Here is a 21,966-nt window from a genome sequence, read left to right as displayed (position 1 = left end):
CGGATGGCCAGTCTCCCTGGGTCAACCTGGAGACGTGTCTTCTCCACCAGTGTGGAACTTTCCTGAGCACAAGAGGCACGCTCCTTCACTAGATGGGAGAATCCCCCACGACAGCGACTCTTTCTTGGATGGGGGCGCGGGGTGGGGTGCCCAAGGCAGAAGCTGAGCCTCTCCCACCAGCCGACGAGCACCCCCCTCCAAGGAGGAGGGCTGAGCCCCTTTTGTGTCAAGCAGTTTGCCTGCTCCTTGGAGCTCCCAGGGTAACCATAATCATTCCACTCACTGCATCACAGCCACTGATTGTACATCCTCTGTGGAGGACTGTGGCCCCCGCTGCTGACTGCCCAACACCCCTCACCCCAGACCAGGGCTGTTCCCCAGTGATGCAGAGTCACTGTCACTGCCCCCGGATCCTGACAAGGTCAGGGGGACACCTGGGTCACCCAGGGTAAAAGAGGTGGGTGGCTCCTGTGTCCCAGAGACAAGGGAAGTGGCCTCTGGGGTTCTGCATGACCCACGTCCCGGCACGGCTCCAGCGGTGCGGAAAAGTCAGTCCTGATATCTGCTTTCTTGTCATAAAATGGGACGATAATTACTAAAGCTCACCAGGTTGTTTGAGGATTACACGAGATAATGCGTGTAAACGTTTGGAAAGGTGTCCCACGTGTGGTAAGGGCTCAGGAAAAAATGTTAGTTATGATTAATATTCTTGTTAATACTGTTTTCTGAAGTTCCCGGAACAGAGCCCATCCGACCTTCTGCCTCAGATGCTGGCATGAAAAGACTCGAAGGGAAGAATTCCACAATGTTAACCATGGAGTGGATGTGAGGAGTTCTGACGTGTTCTGTCATCTAGACAAGCATTTTCCTGTGCCTTTCACAAGAACGGTGGGGGAGGGGGCAATAAAAGATGCTTTTTAAAAAAACAGAATACAGCCCTAACTTCTTTATTAAACCTTGGAGAGCCAGGAGTTGGAGCCAGTGCTGTTCTCCCCAGCAGGGCAGGCAGAGCCGAGTCTGGGGGCCCTTGGGTGCTGCTCACACGGGCACGTGGTGTGGCCGGGCCCTCGCGATGCCGTTGGGCTGGGTGGCGAGTGCCCGAGGCCCAGAGTGGCTGGGGTGTCGGACGCAAGTCTTGGCAACTCTGCCTGGGATGCCGCTGTCTGTCTTCTCTCTGTCACCTTGTGCCCAGGATGACAGGGAGAGGAGAGTGACTGTGGTCTAACCTTGAGGGCTTCCCCAAGGAAAATGCCATCCATTGCCCCCTCACAGAGTCACTGCGGCAAAAGGAGGGATGCGGCAGAATGGAGGGGCAGCAGGGATGAGGACGGCCACAGCCTGGGGCAGCGGCTGGAGAGGGGCTCCCAGCGAGGCAGGCCCTGAAGCCAGGGTCCGGGCCCCTGAAGCAGTGGGTATGCCCATCACCCTCACTCTGGAGTTGAGGGGGCTGGGATGCAGACAGGTAAGGTGTGTTCCAAGCTCAGACTGCCTGCAAGTGGCCGAGATGACCCCAGGCTGTTGCCCAGAAGATCTCGGTGGCATTTTAGCCAGGCTGAGGTCCCCTTTGGGAAGGAGAACAGAAAACAGAGGGAGGAAGAGAAAAGAAGGAAGAAGTTGTCTGGCGAAGAAACAGAAGGTAGAAGACAGGAAGGAGGAGGAGGAGTGGGATGGAGGGAGGGAAAGAGGGAAACTGAGGCAGAAGGGCAGGACACAAAGTTTGAAGGGCTGGAAAATCAGCATCTGACTTGCAGCTCCTCTTCAGCCTCAGAATGGATTTTCCCAGAAGTCACTCAGTTTGGTTCTCCTCAGATGTCTCAGACACCAGGGCAAGAGACCCAAGCCAGGAGACCCTCCTGACAACTCCCCCCTTCCACTGGAACATTCCTGCTCCCTGCCACCCAGCAGGACCGGACAGAGCCCCGGCCAGTGAGCTCCTCCTGGAGGCACTACCCCGCCCTGCCGTATTTATGAAGTGACTGACTCCATAGCCCCAGAAAAAGAATCTGGAAATGAAATATTGACAAGCTAATCCATTTACATAATCAGCTTCTTTTTTTTTTCCTACTCACAATTTAAACAACTTATTTATTTAGAGATCAAGCAATGACTGCTAATGAATTTTCCACAAAGCACGCTAATAACGGGGCCTGTGGAACAGAAGGGTAATCACAGCAGGAATTAGTTTTCTCCTTAAACATCCTTCCTTTGCAACATATCAATCTAATGTGTCTGATATTGCCATTAACAACCAGATCCATTGCTCAATTAAATTACAAAATGAGCTGCTAAGCCCTCGTTAAGTTTCATGTTTAATTTGCACTGAATTCGGCCTATCCGGGGAGGCCCACACTATTACACCCACTCAACGTTAATATGCTTGCAATGATTTGGGGAGGGTTAATGCAGCTGTCGCCTACAAAATTAATGGAGGCAATTTTATAAAATATTAAACACTAGGCGGCCCATTGAGGTGGGAAACCCAAATGCTACCTGGTTCTCCCACTGAACTCTCTACAGTGGATGAGTGAAGCTTGCTCAGAGGGCCCCAAGGTTTTGGCATTTCTCTCTGCCCAGGATCATGGGCCGGTCCCAACAAGAAGAGGGACTGGGATTACTTTTCTGTTGGGGACATCCTGGCAGCGAAAACCAAGTGAGCCCACGATGTAGGGTCTACTGGTTCGGAGTCCAGCCAGCTGCAAGTCAGGCCTGCTCGTCTCCAGCAACAAGTGAGTTGGAGTACCTCTCACGCGCAGGTGGACTGAAACAAAGGGTCCTGTTCTGGTTCTGGGGTCTTCCGGCTCCTGACCCTACTAGCGTATCCTGAGCGTTTCCTTACTGGGGGAGAAGGTGAGGATGGCAAGTTGGGCTCCGTGCTTCAGTCCTCCCTCCCACCCACCTCCCCCCAGACACCCCCTCTCTGACAGAAGTCAGGGAGGATCTCCGGACGCCGTACCCCATGTTCTAAGGCTGGAAGCTCACGGAGATGAACACTAGCTCGCAGCGATGAGATCTGGCTCAAAAGACTCGGCTAGAGGCAAAACACGGAAAATCGCTCTTCTGGACATCGCCAAGGATTTGGGGCTTTGACTCCAGTGACAGTTGGAGGAGTCCAATTATGTTGTCACAGCCAGAAGGATCGATGAGTTGGCGCAGCCTCGATCCCTGCTTGGTGATGTCACCTGGGCAGGGGAAGCAGAGGGATGGCGAAAAAATGTTCCTCTTGCCTCGCTTTGTTTGGGCAGAGTAACAAAATCCAGGGCCAGAGACGAAACATGGATTCCACAGAAGCAGAGAAGGGGTGTGAGAGCCTCTGCCCTACTGTTTCTCTCTCTTCTAGAAAAGGCAGGTGTAGTTGAGGCTTGGCTCGGGTCCTGTCCGAGGCAAGTGTCCTCTCCCAGCTCTGAAATCATTCACCATTCAACACACCAGCTGTTGCTTCTCTCTCTTCCACTGCACCTACCCTATCGTTGTGGCACCTTCTTCCTGCCACGGCAAATGTGCACAGGCGGGAATTCCTCAGTGACATGTTCTGTGGGCTATCCGCTCTGCAAGGCTGGTTTGATTGCAGGACACTGGAGCTCCTGTTCGGCTATCAGGCCACTAGCCCTCAGAGGATGCAAACCGATGCCAGTATCCTTTTGGTATAACCCAAATTAGGAATCAAACTTCAGTTCTAGAAGAAACTATGCAAAATGTGTGAACTAGTTTGCACTCCCAGCTACTTTGGATTATTGGTGCTGTTGCCTCCTTCCAGTAAAGGCAGAAAGCAGAGAGGACAATAGGTGCTCACCTCCCTCTCCTGGGGAGTCAGGGCAAGCGTAAGGCTTGGGTCACTGGGCAGGGGGAGGGGTGAGTGTGTGTGTAGCAGGCCAAGGGCCAGGAAGGATGAGTTGACGAATCTTCCTGGCAGGAGGACTCCGAAAGCTTTCTGAGAAAGCAGAAAAGCTCAAACAGGAATGCTGTGTGGGCTGATAAACCTCAGCCACTCTCTGCAAGACCGCTGGGAAAATGAGCACCACACACAGCGAGGACGATAGCTGACCCTTCTCTTACCTGTCCCCCATGTAGCCAGCTGTACAGTGGCACTGGCCAGTCACGTGATCACACTGCCCTCCGTGGTGGCAAGGACACTCCTGGCTGCAGTTCTGGCCGAACGTCCCCGGTGGGCAGGGCTGGGCACACACTGCTCCCTGAAACAGAAGAGGGAAGACACACGTGACGCCACTCTCTCCTAGAAGCGGGCCACCCTAAGGGACCACTGTGTTTCGTCAGTGCGACTTTCTTCCCATTGACAGAAGTATAAGAAGCTCGACATTGTGGCTCCAAAGCCCCATTTGAGAGATAGGGAGACTGAGGCCAACTGGCTCCTCCAATTAGTCAGCACACATTTATTAAGTGCCTACTGTATACCAGGCGTTGTGTTAGACATTAGGGATATAAAAATATGAGGAAGACTCCATTTGTGACCTCCCAGTTTCCTGGGGAGAGAGGTGAGGAAAGCAGATAACTAAACCACACTGCACGAGTGCTCTCGCACTGGCTACCATAGACTGCCGAGGAAAAACAAAGAGACTCTGATCAAACACGGTGGTCTGGAAACACACACTATCTCCACTCCATTCCCAAGCCCTGCTAACACAAGCGCAAAGGGGAAAAGGTGAGTCTACAAGGACAAAAGGAATGGGAGCAGAGGCCATGCAGGACATGAGCTGTCACAGGCTAGAAGATGGTAACCTTGGAAAAGCTCAGGAATCAGAGACAGCAGTAACCTCTAAGGGTCAGAGGGCAGGTGTGCTGGAACAGGAGGGTTGTTTGAAAGTGTATAAAAGAGAGAATAAGACCCCAGATCTCTGCCCCCACTTCAAGTAGCCAGGTGACTTGCCCAGTCTGGGAGAAGCCTGACAGTTGACTTTTGAAGAGGTTGGCCCATGTAGGCTTGGACACAGGATGCCAAGCATGGCTGAAGGGGTGCCAGGAGAAAGGGGGGTCCTGCACGACTCTGCCTGCTCAGCAACTAGACTGCTGATTACCAGACTCTATTCCCGCTGGCAGGGTTTTAGAGGATTCTTTCCTGGGGGCACCGATAAACCCAAAAGGAAAGACCTACGATACTGATATTTAAGGGGCCTGGCAGTACCAAGCCTGGCAACCCTCTCTACGCACCCCCAGGCCTTCCAGCCAGCTTTCCTGCGGTGCACCATAAAACATGAACAGGTGGTGAAGGATCGCCAGGTAGTTCAAATTAGGCTCTACCGTGACAGATGAAGACCTAAGCAGATAAATACACAATGGAACACAGAGGAAATGGGAACTATGCAGGGAGCAAAGAAAACTTCTAAAAAGAGAAGTATGAGCTTCTATTATAATTAAATATGAATATCTGTAGGTGGTTATATGAAATTATTTTACCTACGAAAGAGTGGAGTATTATAAAAGGGGATATCCAGAGAAAAGTAAAGAGTTTTTGAAATCTAAAAGTAAGATGGCAGAAATTTTTAAAATTGCAATAGAAGAGCTGGAAGATAAAGAAATCTCCCACAAAGAAGAACAAGAAAGAAGGGGAAGAAGGGGAGGTACCAAGGAAGGAAATTGTAGGCAAAATATAATAAAATTAGAGGATCAGTCCAGGAGGTCTGATATCTGATTAACAGAGGATTCCAGACAGCAGAACAGAGAAAAGGGAGGTGCCTAGATTAAATGGGAAATATAACACAAGAAAACTTCCCCAGAATGGAAGGATGGAAAGCACTGATCTCTGAATTGAAAAGGTCTATAAAGTCTCCAGCATGAAAAGTGAAAAAAGACCCACATTAAGTCTTATCACTACAAATGTTTACACTTCTATGGATAAATTCTCCTCAAAGCTTTTTAGAAAGTCACACACAGGGGTGCCTGGGTGGCACAGCGGTTAAGTGTCTACCTTCGGCTCAGGGCGTGATCCCGGCGTTATGGGATCAAGTCCCACATCAGGCTCCTCCGCTATGAGCCTGCTTCTTCCTCTCCCACTCCCCCTGCTTGCGTTCCCTCTCTCGCTGGCTGTCTCTATCTCTGTCAAATTAAAAAAAAAAATCTTTAAAAAAAAAATAGAAAGGCACACACAAAAGAAGAGGAACCAAAAGGTATTGGGCTTAACTAGAAGCTAGAAGATAATGGAGCAAGGCCTTAGAAATTCAGAGGAAAATAATTTGCAACTTAGAATTCTATAACCAGCGAAACTAACACTTAAGTAGGGATTCGATAAAGGCATTTTCAGATTCGAACAGCCTCAAAAAATTAACTTTCCATGAACTTTCTCAGGAAGCTGCTGGAGGATTTTTTTTTTTCTTTCCTCAGAAAGAATTATCCAAGAAAAAGAAAGAAATGGAGACACCAACGTAAGAGGGAGGTGAGGGGAATTAGAGGGTGGCAGTGAAACGAAGTGCAAAATGACACCAAGTAGCAGGCACTGAAACACACAAAGCTTCAGTGTGGGAGTGTGGCCTCAAAGTAAAAAACAGAAACAAACACCAAATTGAGAGACTTCTGATGTGTCTGACCTTATTGAGAGGTCTTTTCAAGTTCTGCCAGAGAGTTTTAGGGATCAATTAGCGATGATACGTAAGCGAGCGTATCAGCATAAACACCGATTTTGAATTCATTCTGTCATGACATCATGTAGTCATTAATGTCATCAAAATGATTAAACCAAAAATTATAACAAAGTCCCACTTGAGAGGGTGGGGGAAGGGTCGCACTTGCCCGCATCTGATCTGAATCTTATTCTATCGTAGGAAGTCAACAGATTCAACAAATATCTATCATGGAAAAATCAGGAAATGGCAGTGAAGTATGGAAATGCCAGACAAAGCACAAGATGTGAACGCAGCTGCCTTCTGGGGTGGGATGCGTCAGTGAGTTGGAGGACTACTTTCCCTCCCTCCAGTGCTAGCCTTGTGGGATAAGGTGACTTTAAACATTATATCTATGATTCTTAGGTCTTTATTAGACAGAAATCTGAACCAGCTGCCCTTCCAGCCTCTCCCACACCAGAGACAGTCATTTTTCTTTGGAGACCGAGGATTCTCCCACAATTCATTAATCAATTAGTTCAACACACAGTTATTAAGCACCAATAATTGCCAACCCAGAGGAAGCTAGTTTGCTTAGGAAAATGCTGCCAGGCCCGAGTCATTTTTCAATATCATCCAGTTTACTGTAATGAATTAAGTGGGAGGCCTTTTAGCTCAGATTTCTCTTCCCCACATGTGAGAAGGTGAGGGGCGGAGGTGGGGCAGGGGAAGGAGGACTGAAGGGACAGAGGCAGCAGCCGAGGACAGCAAGATCAGTTTGTATGTGAGGAGAGCGGCAGGGAAAAGCCACAGACGAAGGGGGCCTCTTCCTCCTGGAGGTGGTAGGAGTTCCCCAGGTCTTGGACTTCTAGCTTCAAGGCCTACATTCCTCACTGCACCCCACAAGCTTCTGAGACATGACCAGGGCCCACTGAGGAGGCCAGTAGGAAGCTTGGTACACAGTGTACTTCCTTCCAACATTTCCCGAGGAGATCAAGCATCCTGGAGAGTTTTCCGACAGGTGGGCAAGCACCTCCGTAAGTCCCTGCTCAATGTTCCCCAACTGCAGGCACCCAGGTGACTGGATCCCTGGGCTCCTCCTTGGGCTTGAGCTCCTGGAGCCTGAAGGAATTCAATACCTTGGAAGGCCTGCTGTCTGGTGTGCTTGACAGAACACCGGACTCAAAGTCAGCACTTGGGCTCAAGTCCCACCTCTGCCTCCTCCCAGATGGCTGAGCTAGGATGAACCCTATGATTGTTCTGAGCCTCAGTTTCCTCACCTATAAAATGGGAGTCATAACTCCCAGTCTCCAAGGTGGTTGTGGAGGTTAAGTGAGGTAAGAGAAGGGAAGGAACCTAGTACAGTATCCTAAAGAGCAGGTCCTTAATTAATATTAATTCCACCCAAGTGGACACCTGATGTTGCACTTGGTAGGGGCCCAGGACCAGCAGAGCCTTGGAAGAGTGGGAGAACCTTCACTGGTAATGCTGCTGGTTGGAAGAACAGGCTTCAGGGGTTGGGTGGGGGAGAGAGCAGGCAGCAAAGTGTCAGCTTAAGAGAAGGCTGTGGCTTCTCTTCTGGTTTCTCTTCTGCGTGTCTCCCCAAATTCATATCATCTGAACTCCAGGTAGCTCAGAACATGACTGTTTTCGGAGATACCTTAATAGAAGTAATGAAGTTAAAATGAGACCATTAGGGTGGGCCCTAATCCAATGGTGGGTATCCTTGTAAGAAGAGGAGATTAGCACACAGACACGCACAGAGGGAAGACCGTGTGAAGACACAGGGGAAGGCCTCAGAAGGATCCAACCCTGCCAACACCTTGAACTCGGACTTCCAGCCTCAAGAACGGGGAGAAAATACGGTTCTGCTGTTTAAGCCCCCCAGTCTCTGCGACTCTGTTACAACAGCCCTAGCAGACTAACACCCCTACCGTACGGTCAACTAGAGCATACATGGCCAACTGTAGCGGGATCTTGGGCACGGTGGCATCCAGAAGGTTGGAGATGAGGGGAGGCAAAAGGCTCCCTCCTCTCCGAACTGGTTACACCAAATGGTTTGTCAAACCTGGAAACCAGCCACTCCTTAGAGGACCGGGGCTAAATGCAGCATAAATGATAAAAGGACTCAGGCAGGCCACGCCGATTCCCCAGAGAAGGCACCGCTCCGCCTCGCCAACCACCTGAAGGCATTTCTAATGACCACCACCGTCCCAGGTAGCACGGATGCTCTCAGTGGTCAGTGACCAGTGGCTGGCGTGGGTGCTGAGGAAACGGTCCGGGTACCGGCCAGGGCATGGGTCTCTATGAAACCTAAAGCTGACCGTGATTTTGCAGCCTCAGCTCCAAAGGCCAATGTCTGGCCCTCTGTGACCCCTGGTCCTAGCTCCCAGCACCTCAGCCCCATCTCTCCTCAGTCCTGTTGTTCCGCGTGTGTGCGTGTGTACGTGCACACACACACACTATACCCAGCCTCCACCATCGGACTGGGGACTCCTAACGGGAGCCGATCACATCTCTTACTTCCCTTTCTGTCTGCAGTGCCCGCTGTCATCCAGCTACTGACACCTGCTCTCTCTCCTCCGAATGGTCAAAGAAAAAGAGTAATTTCCCAGGCTCTGTGCAAAGGCCCCTCCTGGAACGAGCTAACGACAGCTAGGCGAGTGGAGTGTCCTACAGGCATACTTAGAGCCTGGTGGCCAGGAATCTCTGAGGAGGGGCCTGGAGGGCCAGAGATCCTGGGGCTCTTCTCCCGCTCTGCGCAAGGCTTCAGCCCTTTGGGGAGCCGCACTGTGTGAGCCAGCGACTATGTTCTTTAGATCTCTGAGGGTGGCTGAACCTCCTGGGACCAACGAGAAAGTGAGGCCTTGGAGGATGATCAAGGCAGGACCCTTCTGCCCAGCACCCTCTTCTCAGGCCCAGCCCTTCCAGGGAGGGGCCTCAGGGCCGAGTCGTAGTGACTCTGCATGCACGAAGGGTATTAATAATCCATACTAATCTGCAAGTTAAATGCTGTGTCAAAAATAGAAATGCAATTGTCTACAATAAAATTAAAAACATAAAGTCCCCCAATCCAAAGGCTTCCATTGATGGAGCTTCCTGTCATAGGGAAGAGCAAACCTCTCACTGTGCTGGGGAGAAAAAAAATTCCTCCATGTGTAGGCCTCCTCCCTTCCCCTTCTCTGACCACTGGCCTCCATCAGTCTCTCCGGAGAGGCCTTTACAGGCACAGGGCCTGCCTGAGGCCCATTCTCCTCCTACCTCACCCAGAGCCAACCTCACTGCCTGCTGCTGGGCCTCCGAGGACCCAGTCTGCCGGTGGTGGAATTCTGGAAGCTGGCTGGAGATGAGAGCGTCTTTCCAGAGAGTGGTTCAGGGTGGAAGAAATCGGCAGGTGTGGGAGAGGTAGCAGCAGCCCCCTTGGTCCTCAGACACCAAGGGCTGGGGGTTGGGAGTCCAGAGTCAGGACACCCGGATGCTAGCCCACGTTCCTCTTAACCAGCAGCATGGCCCTGGGTGGGTTACTCAGCTTCTCCGGGCCTCAGCTCCCTCATCTGAGAAAAGGACTTACTGAACACCAGTGGTGTTCAAACTCTAAGAGCTGGGAGACCCTGTTTGTATCTGAAATCTTACCTAGAACCTCCATATAGAAAGTAGATTCAAATGGAGAAGAGAGGGCGTGTGGGACCGAGAGCCCTAATCATCAGACCCCTCACCCCCAAGAAACCCTAGGGTTCTGTGAAACACAGAAGGAAATCCTACAGACTCGATCAATTATTTCCAAAGGCAGACCAGCATACAGGGTTGGCTGCCTCAGAATCATCTGGGGAGCTTATTAAAGATAGAGATCCAGGCCCCAGAAGGTCCCTGGTGGGGTCTGGGAATGTGTACTGAAGGCCCCCGCCCCCAGAAACTCTGGTGCGCAGACAGGTTTGGACACCCCTGCACCAAATCATCCCCTGGTCCTTTCCTGCTCCAGCAAGTCCTGGCAAATCCGTGCCTCAGTGGGCCCTGCAGGCATAGCCCCTGCTGCTCCGTGTGACCTCTGCCTTCACAGCCTCCCGAAATACCCTGCTTCCGCTCAGCAACCCTGTCTTCTGCGGCTCTGCAAAGTCTCAAGCCCCAAGGGAGGCAGCCAGCTGGGGCACCCAGTTTCCCCTGCAACAGAGGCGGGACTCAGCCCGGAACAGTCAGCCTTACTGACTCGCTGCTCCGCTGCTCCGGAGAAGCTTGGGTCTTTGGTGGGGGAGGGGAGCGTGTGGCTAAAAAGGAGGCTTGTGCATTGTCTGTGGGATCCCAGGATAGAACACAAGCAATTATAAAGGACTTCAGAGTTTGCAAGGCACTTGGGACACGCACCGCCTCCTGTGAGCCTTTTGCCAAGTGTGGCAGCTACGAAGGGTCGGGCTTACCTACTGCTGTGTCAGTTCTGCTTACAGACGGGGAAGTAGAGACTAGAGTAACTGAGTACCTATTTCAGGGTCAACACTAGATGGAGCACCTGAATTTAGCCCTATGAGGTTATAACTCCCATCCTCCTTTTCCATTATAGTGGTTCCCAGACACAAGACCTGGATTGGTGGAGGTTGCATCAGAATCACCCGGAACACATGTTAAAATACCAGATTCTGGGCGCGCAGAACCAGGATGTGTGTGTGAGAGAGCTGGGGGTAAAGGCTGGGAATCCGAAGTTCTAGAACTTCGGGGGATCCATCCTCTGCCGTCCTCCCTCCTTCTCCCACCTGCTCCCCTGCCCTACGCCACACCCTTTCTGCCACATGTGGCCCAGAGCCCATGGCAGCTCAGGTGAGTACCCATGCCCAAGGACAGAGCTAATCTAGATTTCAGCTCCTTTGAGCGTGAGGGACCACAGGCTCAGAGAGGTTAAGTAACTTGCCATCAGTTCCCACAGCCCTTAGATACAGACGTGATTCAAAGCTGTGTTCACCGACGGTGTCTAGTGACGCCCATGACCACAGACAGGAGGGAGGGTTTTCAGGGTGGGAGAGGAATTTAGCCCCTCAAGGTGTGTGAGGGATGCTCACCCCTCTTACAGTGTCCCACCCAGGTCCTGGGGGCCCACCTACCGTCCAGCCTGGGGGGCAGGCACACTCTCCCGTGATGTGGTGGCAGGTGCCCCCATTCTGGCAAGGGCAGCGCAGCTCACAGTGAGCCCCATGGCTCCCAGGTGGGCACAGCTCCTCACAGCTGCATGGGGAAGCAGAGGCGTTAGACATGGCAGCTCTCAGTCAGAGGGCAGGGCGCCAGGGCCCCAGGGCTTCCTAGGAATTAGTGAGCTCTCAGTGTGAACTGGGCCATGGTTAACTGAAATGCAGTCCCGCTTCCCGCCAGAAGGGGGAAACAGGGCTCGGATATAACTAACTGGAATGTAGTGTGCTTGGGCCAGTACCTGTGGGATCACTTAAGTGCTTGTAGTGTAAAGAGTATTCTCCTGCGGAGGAAGTCTTCCGGAAGAGGAAGACACTTTACGTGGGTCCTGAGGGTGACGTGAGTTTCACTGGGAGAAGGGAAGGAAGGGCATGTCAGGCAAAAGGAACAGCATGAGTAAAGGCACTGAGAAATGGTTCTCAATCCAGCTTTTAAGAATCTACTTAGATTCTTTAAAGATTCAGAGAGGGAGTATCTGGGGCCTGCCCCACTTCCACGCTCTGGAAGGTTCTCAGCTATCCTAACAGGCTCAGGTGCCCTGCTGAGGTATGAGGGAGGATTCACACAGGATCTTGGCCTTGGGCCTTAGGGCAATGGCCCTGGCCTCCAGCTGGAGCTGGCCCTGCAGCCAGCCAGACATCAGGGCAGGAAACATCCTCAATCAAGGATGTGTCTGTCCCTGGCCAGTGTCCTTGGGGGCCCTCTCAGGATCTAGGGCTATTGGGAGGCCACTGAGCCTTCGACCAGATGGGGAGGAGAACTTCAATCTTGCCTCTGAGGGGGTCTCAATTAAGCAGTCTCGGTGGTCCCCTGTCAGTACAGACTCCAGAAAACTAGAGTGAGGGGCTGTTTGGGGTCTGAGGGGAGAAGGCAGGGGAGAGGAACAGGCACAGTAAATTCCCCGAATTTATGCATACCTGCCCAGGGCCCTCACCCACCTCTTTCTCCAGTGGCCTCAAGGGTCAGACCCAGGGAGCGGGGGCATTTGGGTTATGATCGGAGGAGAATGCCAAGCTAAGGTCTGGGGCGCCCCCGCCCCCGGCCCACAGGAAGGGGGAGGAGTTTAATGAACTCCCGGGGCCATGCTTGGTCTCCGCTTGCACCAGTCACCCTGGGGCCTGGGTGGGAGGGACCTGAGACCTGCGCGGGAGACGCCTGGGCATTTAACCTCTGTAGGACTTGGAGTCACAGAGCGGGAGATCTGACAGCCAGGACTGCCTTAACTTCCTTCTGTGGCGACCACCGGCCCAGCAGTCAGGCGCCAGGGGCGGACTGCGCAGCTGCGGGAGGGAGCGGCCGCCCCGCCCCTCCCCTCGGGCCCTGCGGGCGCTACTCACTAGACTCCGGTGTAGCCCGGCGCGCAGAGGCACTGGCCGGTGCGCGGGTCGCAGCTGGCTCCGTGGCGGCACTGGCACGGCAGCTGGCAGCCCTTGCCGTGGGTGCCGGGCGCGCAGAGCTCCTCGCAGCGCCAGCCGCGGAAGCCGGCCGCACACACGCAGGCGCCCGTGATGGGGTTGCACAGGGCTCCGTTCTGGCATTGGCACCGGTTGCTGCAGTGGGGACCCCAGTGGTCGCTGTCACAGCCTGCAAGAGAGGAGCCGGTCAGTGCTGAGGGAGGCCCCCCGAGGGACTTTCCTTGGGATGCGGGCCAGCATCGATAGCCGAGGGCCTTCCCAGCTCTGCACTGCTCTCCCCTGGGGTGGAGGCAGCAAGGGTCGTTTGGGTGGATGCTTTGGTGCCTCATAACCTCCACCAGCTCTTGGCTAAGCCACTCCAATAATTAGACGAGCTAAGAAGACTGTTTGTTCAAGGCATCTCCTGGTCAGAGCCACCCCATTCCAACCAGTGCTTCCCTGAAGCCCCTCCCCTGCACTGAAATTCTGGAACCACAAACTCTTTACCTTCCTCTGGCTTTGCTAAATTCTTGGTCAGCTGTCTCTTTCTCTCAGCCAGGCTGTCTCCTGATTTGCCAGCCCTCTTTTCTGTGACCCTACTCACTGCTCCCCTTCTTTGTGCCTCCCCCAGCGCAGCCCCCATCTCTCTCTCTCTTTCCTGCCTCTTTCCCTGTCTTCCTGAAACTCATTAGTTTTCTCACCTCCTGCACCGCAGTCTTGGTGAATCTGTCTTCTACCTCCCTGCACCTCCCCTTGTTGACTCTGTCTCCCTGTCACCCTTCCCATCTCTCTCTTCGCTGCTTCTCCCTTTCAGTAATGCCTCCCGCCCCCAAACCCCATTGCTCCATCTTCAGTTCAATTTCTTTACTTTCCAAGTAGCCAACTTCAGAAGGACCAGGAAAAAGTAATGTTTCCCTGGGAAGGGACAGGGAGCTTTCAAGATCTTTATATGTAATTAAATGTTTCAAAGAGCACTATCTGAACAAGCTTTGCAGAAATTTCCACAGCTATGAAAAGGGCCCGAATGGCAGAGCCCCAGGTAAGTCACCCAGCCTGCTGCCACCTCCCACTCTGACCCTCACCTGGTGCATACAGGACACACAATAACAAGACGTCCTCAAACCATAGCCTCATCCACTTGAGTCCTAGAGTATGGTGGATGTGGAGTTCAAGCATGGACACGGACTGGCACAAATAACGTTCTAGGAGAAGTTCAATGAGAAGATTGCTCCCAGATAAGGAGACCCAGGCAGAGGGCATCTGAAGTGGCCTCTCTCACTTGTCTGCCTATCGGAGTGACCAACTGTCCCGGTTTCAGCACTAACCTCCCACATTCTGAGAAATCCCTCAGTCTTGGGCAAACTGGAATGGCTAGACATCCTACCTCCTGAAGACGAGGAGATGATCAGTTGACCTTTGTGCTCCCGTGATCCTGGGGTTTAGACACCCAGAGAGGAAGGAGGCAGGTGAGTGGGATTGGAGAAGGTGTCACTGGGCAGGCTCAGTATGAACGAAGAGACGGGAGCACTCGAGTGTTGGGCAGGAACAAGAGCACAAGGTTCTAGTGAGGCCAGTGAGTACATGGGATCTTTGTGGACTAAGGCACTGATGGAGGAATCACTCCATCAGCCCCACAAACTCCCCTACACATACCTGCCACTTGCTGAGCAAGGTCAAGTGGTCAATGTCACGGAACCCGACCATCATCCTTTAGTAGATGGAACCAGCCTAGGCCCAAATCCCAATTACCCAGTCTTGCTTTATTCCTTCTTCATCTGTGCCCTAAATATTCATATATATAAGCTGCACCACCAGATTACGAGTAAGTCTCACCCTGCATTTTCTGCCTGGTACTACAGTGAGTGAGGCAAAATCAAGTCCGGAAGCCAAAAGCCATCTTGAGAAATAAGAACGAAGCTGGAGGCATCACGCTTCCTGATTTCATACTGTATTACAAAGCTATAGTAATCAAAACAGTGTGGTACTGGCATAAAAACAGACACATGGATCAACAGAACAGAACAGAGCCCAGAAATAAACCCATGCATATATGGTCCATTAACTTATGACAAAGGAGCCAAGAATATACAGTGGGGAAAGGACAGTCTCTTCAATAAATGGTGTCAGGAAAACTGGACAGCCACGCACAAGAGAATGAAACTTGACCACTAGTTTACATCATACACAAACGTTGACTCAAAATGGAGTTAAGACCAAAGTGTAGGGGTGGCTGGGTGGCTCAGCCATTAAGTGTCTGCCTTCGGCACAGGTCATGATCCCAGGATCTTGGGATCAAGCCCCACATCGGGCTCCCTGCTCAGCAGGAAGACTGCTTCTCCCTCTCACACCCCTTGCTTGTGTTCCCTCTCTCATTGTCTCTCTCTGTCAAATAAATAAATAAAATCTAAAAAAAAAAAAAAAAAGACCGAAGTGTAAGACCTGAAACCATAAAACTCCTAGAGGAAAACATAGGTGGTGAGCTCTTGACATAGGTCTTGTGATGATTTTCTGGATTTGACACTAAAAGCAAAGGCAACAAAAGCAAAAACAAGTGGGTCTACATCAAACTAAAAAGCTTCTGCACAGCAAAGGAAACCATCAACAAAATGAGAAGGAGCCTAATGAATGGGAGAAAACATTTGCAAATCGCGTAACTGACAAAGGATTAACATTCAAAATATATAAAGAACTCAACAGAACAACTCAATAGCAAAAAACCAAACGATCTGATTAAAAAATGGGCAAAAGGTCTGAATAGACATTTTTACAAAGAAGACGTACAGATAGCCAACGGGCATACGAAAAGGTGCTTAACATCACTAATCATCAGGGAAATGCAAATCAAAACCACAATGAGACATCACCTCATACCTATGAGAAGGGCTAGTATCAAAAGACAAGAAATAACAAGTGTTGGCGGAGATGTGGAGGAAAGGGAACCCTTGTGCGTTGTCAGTGGGAATGGAAATTAGTGCAACCACTCTGGAAAACAATATGGAGGCTCCTCAAAAAATTAAAAGTAGAGCTATCATATGATCCAGTAATTCCACCTCTGGGTATTTATCCAAAGGAAATGAAAACACTAACTCAAGAAGATATCTGCACCCCTGTGTTCACTGCAGCATTATTTACAATAGCCAAGACATGGAAGCAACCTAAGGGTCCACTGATGGATGGATGAATGGATAAAGATGTGGTGTATATACACACACACACACATACAATGTAATACACACACACACACACACACAATGTAATACACACACACACACACACACACACACACACAATGGAATATCATTCAGCCACTAAAGAAGGAAATCCTGTCATTTGTGACAACACGGATGGACCTTGAGGACATTATGCTAAATGAAATAAGTCAGACAGAGAAAGACAAACACCATATGATTTCACTTATGTGGAATCTAAAAAACAAAGAACAGACAAGAACCAGGCTCATAGATGCAAAGAACAGATTGCTGGTTATCAGAGGTGGGGCATAGGAAGTGGGTGAAATGGGTGAAGGTGATCAGAAGGGACAAAGCTCTAGTTATAAAATAAACAAACCATGGGGAGGTAATGTGCAGCATGGTGACTCTAGCTAATATTGCTGTATAATTAATAATACATGAAAGATGCTAAGAGGAGATCTTAAAGTTTCTCATCATAAGAAAAAAATGTGTAAGTATGTATGGTGACAGATGTTAACTAGACTTCTGGTGATCATTTAACAATATATACAAATGGGGAATCATTACGTTATATACCTGAAACTAACATATCAATTATATCTCAATTAAAAAAAATCAAGTCCAGTTATAGTTACAACCTCTACCCACACTGGAAGAGGTTCACGGGACCTAGAGTGATGGAGTACCCAGCAGTCGGTGTCCCCCACCTCACCCACTCTCTGGGACATATATCAGCAAGCAGAAAGACTAGCCGAATTACCTACTATACCATTTCTCTCTCTCTTTTTGTTGCCAAGCACACGTAGTTGAATTCCCATAAATTTAATGTATCTATGATGTGACTCCATTGTAATGATAATGACAACCCCATTTTAAATGCTCACTTGTGACATTGAAAACCCGGTAAGTCAGGTTTTATTACTCTCCATTTTACAGATGGGGAAATAAAGGGTCAGAGAGGTTAAGTGATGGCCCAAGGTTATGGTCAAGGGCGGGCTCAGGTCTGGCTCCAGCAATCTCCACTGCTGGTAAATGGGACACTTTCTGAATGATGATTCTGAGGACAGAAACTCTGAGGTGCGAGTGCAGAGACACCATGTGGGTTAGCCACTTCCTCTCTGCTTATCACTGGGGACAACCCCAAGATCCAGAACAAGGGATTCCCTTCATTGTCAGGGCCACAGTTACTGCCCTCAGACCTTTCCTCTGAAGGAAACTGTTAGAGTCCAAAGCCAGTTTGTCCTTGGTGCATCCCAGGGCTACACTTTGCTTATCAGAGGTGACCTCCATTCTCTGTGGCACAGCCAAACCCCCAAACTGTAGGGCGTGCAGTCTCGTGGGGATGGAGATGTTAAAGCAGCGTTGAAGGTATACCGCAGACGTGCTATCGTAGGCATTGTTCCGGACAACATAGAAGGGCATGGGTGAGTTTGAGTCCAGACTGGGGGGATTAGAGAATATGTCCTCAAAGAAGAGACTGGAAGGAGGGGAGAGCATGGGGAATGATCTATTCTCTCTATATATATTCCTAAGTGAAGGAACTGATACGTGTGAAAGCCTAGAGCTGGGAAAAAGCAAGACGTGGGAGAAAATTTTAAAACGTATGTGTGTCTGGAGTATAGACTTTCAGGGAGAGCAAGGTATAGGTGGGGCAGCTTCCTGGGCAGAGTCTCAGGTCCCGGGGCTTTGTGAGCTGTGTTCTGGGGTGCTGACTTCCTGCAATGGCAGCCGGGGAGCTCTGGCTGTGCTGCAAGCAGGGGACAGACATGATTAGGTGTGGCCGTAGAAAGACTGTGCTGGTGAGAACAGATGTGTGAGCAGGAGAGATGGAGCGACAGTGGGGTCAGGGGGACCAGCTGTTAGAGTAGCAAAGAGACGGTGGTGGCCTTGACTAAGGTAGTAGCACTGGGATGGAGGGAAGGGGACAGATTCCAGCTGTATTGATGAGGTACAAGCAGCAAGGACTTGGTGACCAATGGGGCACTGGGGGAAGGAAGAAGAGGGAGGAAGGATGTCAGCCCAGCTCAGTCTTGGGCTGCTGGGTGGATATTGGTGCCACTAACCCTAACTCTTTATGCGAATCACAAGGGGAAGAGCCATGACGTTGGGGGAAAGAGAACAACGTTAATCTTGGTCACTGAGCCTGAGGTGTCTAAGCGGCATCCAGGAAGGCATTCAGAAGCCATTCACTTACCACTAACTGATGCACTACTGCTTAGGAGCTTTCGTTCTTCTCTTTGTCCACTGCTGGCAAGTGTCCTGCCCTCTTGGAACATACAGTCCAGTGGGACAGAGACGCTGGAGCGGCATATGTGGCACGCAGTGGAATGCAGCAAGGACGATTTGAGAAGTCAGAGAAGCGCAGATAAACACAATTCCATGAAACCCGACAATCTGGGTTCCCAGGGTGACTGTGCGTATATACACACGTCTCAATTTGTGTCCGTGCGTATGTTTTATGGAGCTCCTAAAAATACCTATAAAGAGCTTCATATCACAGTTGGAAACCATGGAAACAAACAGAAAACATCTCTGGACTTCAAAAAAAGTAAAGCATTTGCTATATTAACGGAGCCATTAATACAGGGGCGAATAGCCCCGCGAATCCAAGTTGACAGGAAGAGGTTACATTCAATTTAGAATATTCTGATTAGGGAAGCAGGGAAGTGTGTAATCCGTTCCATATAAATTTCCCTTCAGAGTGCTTAAATGAAAAAAAAAAGTTAGGGTTCACAGGGATAAGCTTCAGTTATCTAGAAAATCCACTTAAAAACACCTTATTCCCCAGCAATGACAGAGAAATGAGGCAGAGCTGTGGCAAGTCAATTATCTTCCCTGGTGAAGGTGAATAAAAACTATGGTCATTAAAATTACAACAGGACTTTGCATTCTTTCACAGATACTCACAAACACTTTTCCAATTTGGCCTTGGAATGTCACCCCCTCACCCACTCTGTCTGTCACAGATGTTTCTCTCTCATTATTTCTGGCTTTGGCTGATGTTTCAAGTAGATGTATACTCTCTGGGCAACTACTGCATGGCCTGGCTTGTTTTGTTCCTTCAAGCTGGCCAACTCACCTCCCCTTTCCCGGTCAGCGCCTCTCCCCGCTGACCTCTTTTAGACTTCAGGGTCCAGGGCTAATGTGTTCCTGGCTCACTTCATTCCTACAACAGCCCGTTTGCAAGGGATGCTTTATGATCTCCGTTTTGTAGATCGGGATCTGGAGGCCCAGAGAGGTGACATAACTTGTCCAAAGTCACACAGCTGCAGGGTGACTGGGCATTTGAGCTCCTAACCACTGCTGTCCTGCCGAGTGCGGTCTGGTGTTGATGGAAGAGGGGACATGGGATACTGGCAGCCAGCCTGGCTTTAAACAGCCCTCTTGGATCATTCACAAAGTGATGAGAAAGCAGAGGCTCATCTGTCACTGGTACTTTTTTTTTTTTTTTAAGATTTTTAAAATTTATTTGACAGAGGGACGGCAAGAGAAGGAACACAAGCAGGGGCAGAGACAGAGGGAGAAGCAGGCTTCCCACTGAGCAGGGAGCCCCGATGCAGGTGCAGGACTTGATCCCCGGCCCCCGGGGTTCATGACCTGAGCTGAAGACAGACGCTTAACGACTGAGCCACCCAGGCGCCCATCACAGGTACTTTTATTCACGGTTTTGTGTGTGTGCGAATGGCCGTCGCAGGTCCCAGGTTTTCCATGGCTGGCCCTCATTCTCCTAATTTTATTCTCTCAAGATTATTTATTTAGAACTTTTTCTATCGTATAAAATATATATTGTGCCATTTTAATCATTTCTAAGCATACGATTCAGTGACATTAATTATATTCAGTGTTGTGCAACTGTCACCACCATTTCTTAGACTTTTCCGCCCCCCCCCAACAGAAACTCTGTACCCATTCAGTCACAGCTCCCTGTTCCTCCTCCCTCCAGCCTCTGGTAGCCTCCTATCTCCTTTCTGTCTCTGTGATTTTGCCTAGTCTGGATATTTTATATAAGTAGAACCATATATTCGTCTTTTGTGACTGGCTTATTTCAAGTAGCATAATGTTTCAAGGTTCATCTATGTTGGAGCCTGTGTGAGAAGCTCCTTCCTTTTTAAGGCTCAATGGTATTATTCTATTGTCTAAATATGCCTCATTTTGCTCATCTGTTTCTCTGTCGATGGACACTTGGGTTGTTTCCACATTTTGGCTATTGTGAATAGTGCTGTCATAAACACTGGGGTACAATATCTTTTTGAGTCCCTGAAGATCATTTATTAAAGGCACAACGATGTTTTCATGCCTTCATTGACTCTCTGTTAGGAACAATAACTTGGCTGACCATTGCTTTCTGTCACCACTGCTTTCTAAGCAGGCTTTATGTACCTTGTGTCCAGTCTCTTCCGTTAAGCTTGGAGATTCCGTGGGTTGCAGCAGGGGGAGCTGGCGGGGAGCTGGGGTGTGCCCTTGTTCGTAGCTGCCCTGTCCCCAACATGCACACAGTCTCCCCCAGCATCCGGCCCAGAGCTGGGCACAGGAAGAGCCGTCAGCCATCCCACAAGGGCGCCTGGCCAGCGCTTTTCCATCAGCCAAAGAGCCTTCTCTCAGGTGCTTGGGAGGGTTCACTTTCTCAGATGATTGTTCTTGGCCTGGCTGCAATTAGCATCACCCTGGGAGGGTTTTAAAAAAACACCCGGGGCGCCTGGGTGGCACAGCGGTTAAGCGTCTGCCTTCGGCTCAGGGCGTGATCCCAGCGTTATGGGATCGAGCCCCACATCAGGCTCCTCCGCTATGAGCCTGCTTCTTCCTCTCCCACTCCCCCTGCTTGTGTTCCCTCTCTCGCTGGCTGTCTCTATCCTGTCGAATAAATAAATTAAATCTTTAAAAAAAAAAAAAGAAATGAACTTGGGATCCACTGACCCTGAGCTGCCCTGGCCTGTGCTAGAGCCTGGGCCAAGGCCTCCCCACCCACCTTTAGCAATAATCAGAGCACCTCCGAGGAATGGTCCCCATGCCCCCGCCCACCCCAAGAAGCTGGAGGGGGAGCTGACGCGTCATGGAATTGCTCCTGAGTTTACACGGCAGCGGGCCCAGGGGCAGAGATGGAGCCCAGCAGCCTGAAACCATTCCAGTTGATAATAAAGTGACTTCCCAGTGAGGGAGGCCATTTGTCAACTGGCTTGCCCTAATAAAAGCACAGACAAATTCTCAGAGGCAGAGCGCCCCACTCCTTTCAGGCCTGAGCTTCAATTCTGAGGGTGCGCTGAGGCTGAGTCACAGGGGCAATCAGGGGCAGCCCCCGCCCTCTCTGGGCCTGTTTGCTCATCTGGAAAACAACAGATTTGGGACCAGTGGTTTTTGCTTAGAGTAGGTCACCCTCCCCAAGAGAGCATCGGGAAATGGGGGGAGGGAGGGATTAGGTTGTCACGAATGATCAGGGACTGTCCTGCACGATGAAGAGCTATGCTCCCCAATGCCAGTGGTGCTCTCATTAAAGACACCAGTCAGTCAATTCTGGGGTCTCTTCCAGCCTTGATATTACGTGAGTCTATGCTCTGTTGCTAAATGTCCCCAACTTGAGAAGCAGGCCAGAGGGCGCAGGGGTGAGAGGTGTGCTTGTCCTCGTGTAGAGAAGAAAAACTCGAGGTGGCTACCCAGCCTCTGAGCTGA

At 50.5% G+C, this 21,966-nt stretch overlaps 1 protein-coding gene across 2 annotated transcripts in view; it reads right to left on the bottom strand.

Moving 5' to 3' along the window:
- Positions 1-21,966, bottom strand: part of MEGF11 (multiple EGF like domains 11) — a 216,994-nt gene that overhangs the window by 59,214 nt on the left and 135,814 nt on the right. For both annotated transcript variants that reach the window (XM_045810629.2, XM_045810631.2), the window contains exons 5-7: positions 13,055-13,301; positions 11,636-11,756; positions 4,054-4,190 (exon numbers count right to left, since the gene is read on the bottom strand). In XM_045810629.2, the coding sequence (XP_045666585.2) occupies positions 4,054-4,190; positions 11,636-11,756; positions 13,055-13,301 (505 nt within the window). The remainder of the gene's footprint in view (positions 1-4,053; positions 4,191-11,635; positions 11,757-13,054; positions 13,302-21,966) is intronic.

Source organism: Ursus americanus, chromosome 28 (genome assembly GCF_024610735.1).
Source record: "Ursus americanus isolate L20-20 chromosome 28, mUrsAme1.1.p, whole genome shotgun sequence".
In the NCBI taxonomy this organism is placed as follows: Eukaryota; Metazoa; Chordata; class Mammalia; order Carnivora; family Ursidae; genus Ursus; species Ursus americanus.
The sequence above is the reverse complement of the archived record's forward strand: the minus strand, read 5'-3'. Positions and strand labels throughout refer to the sequence as shown.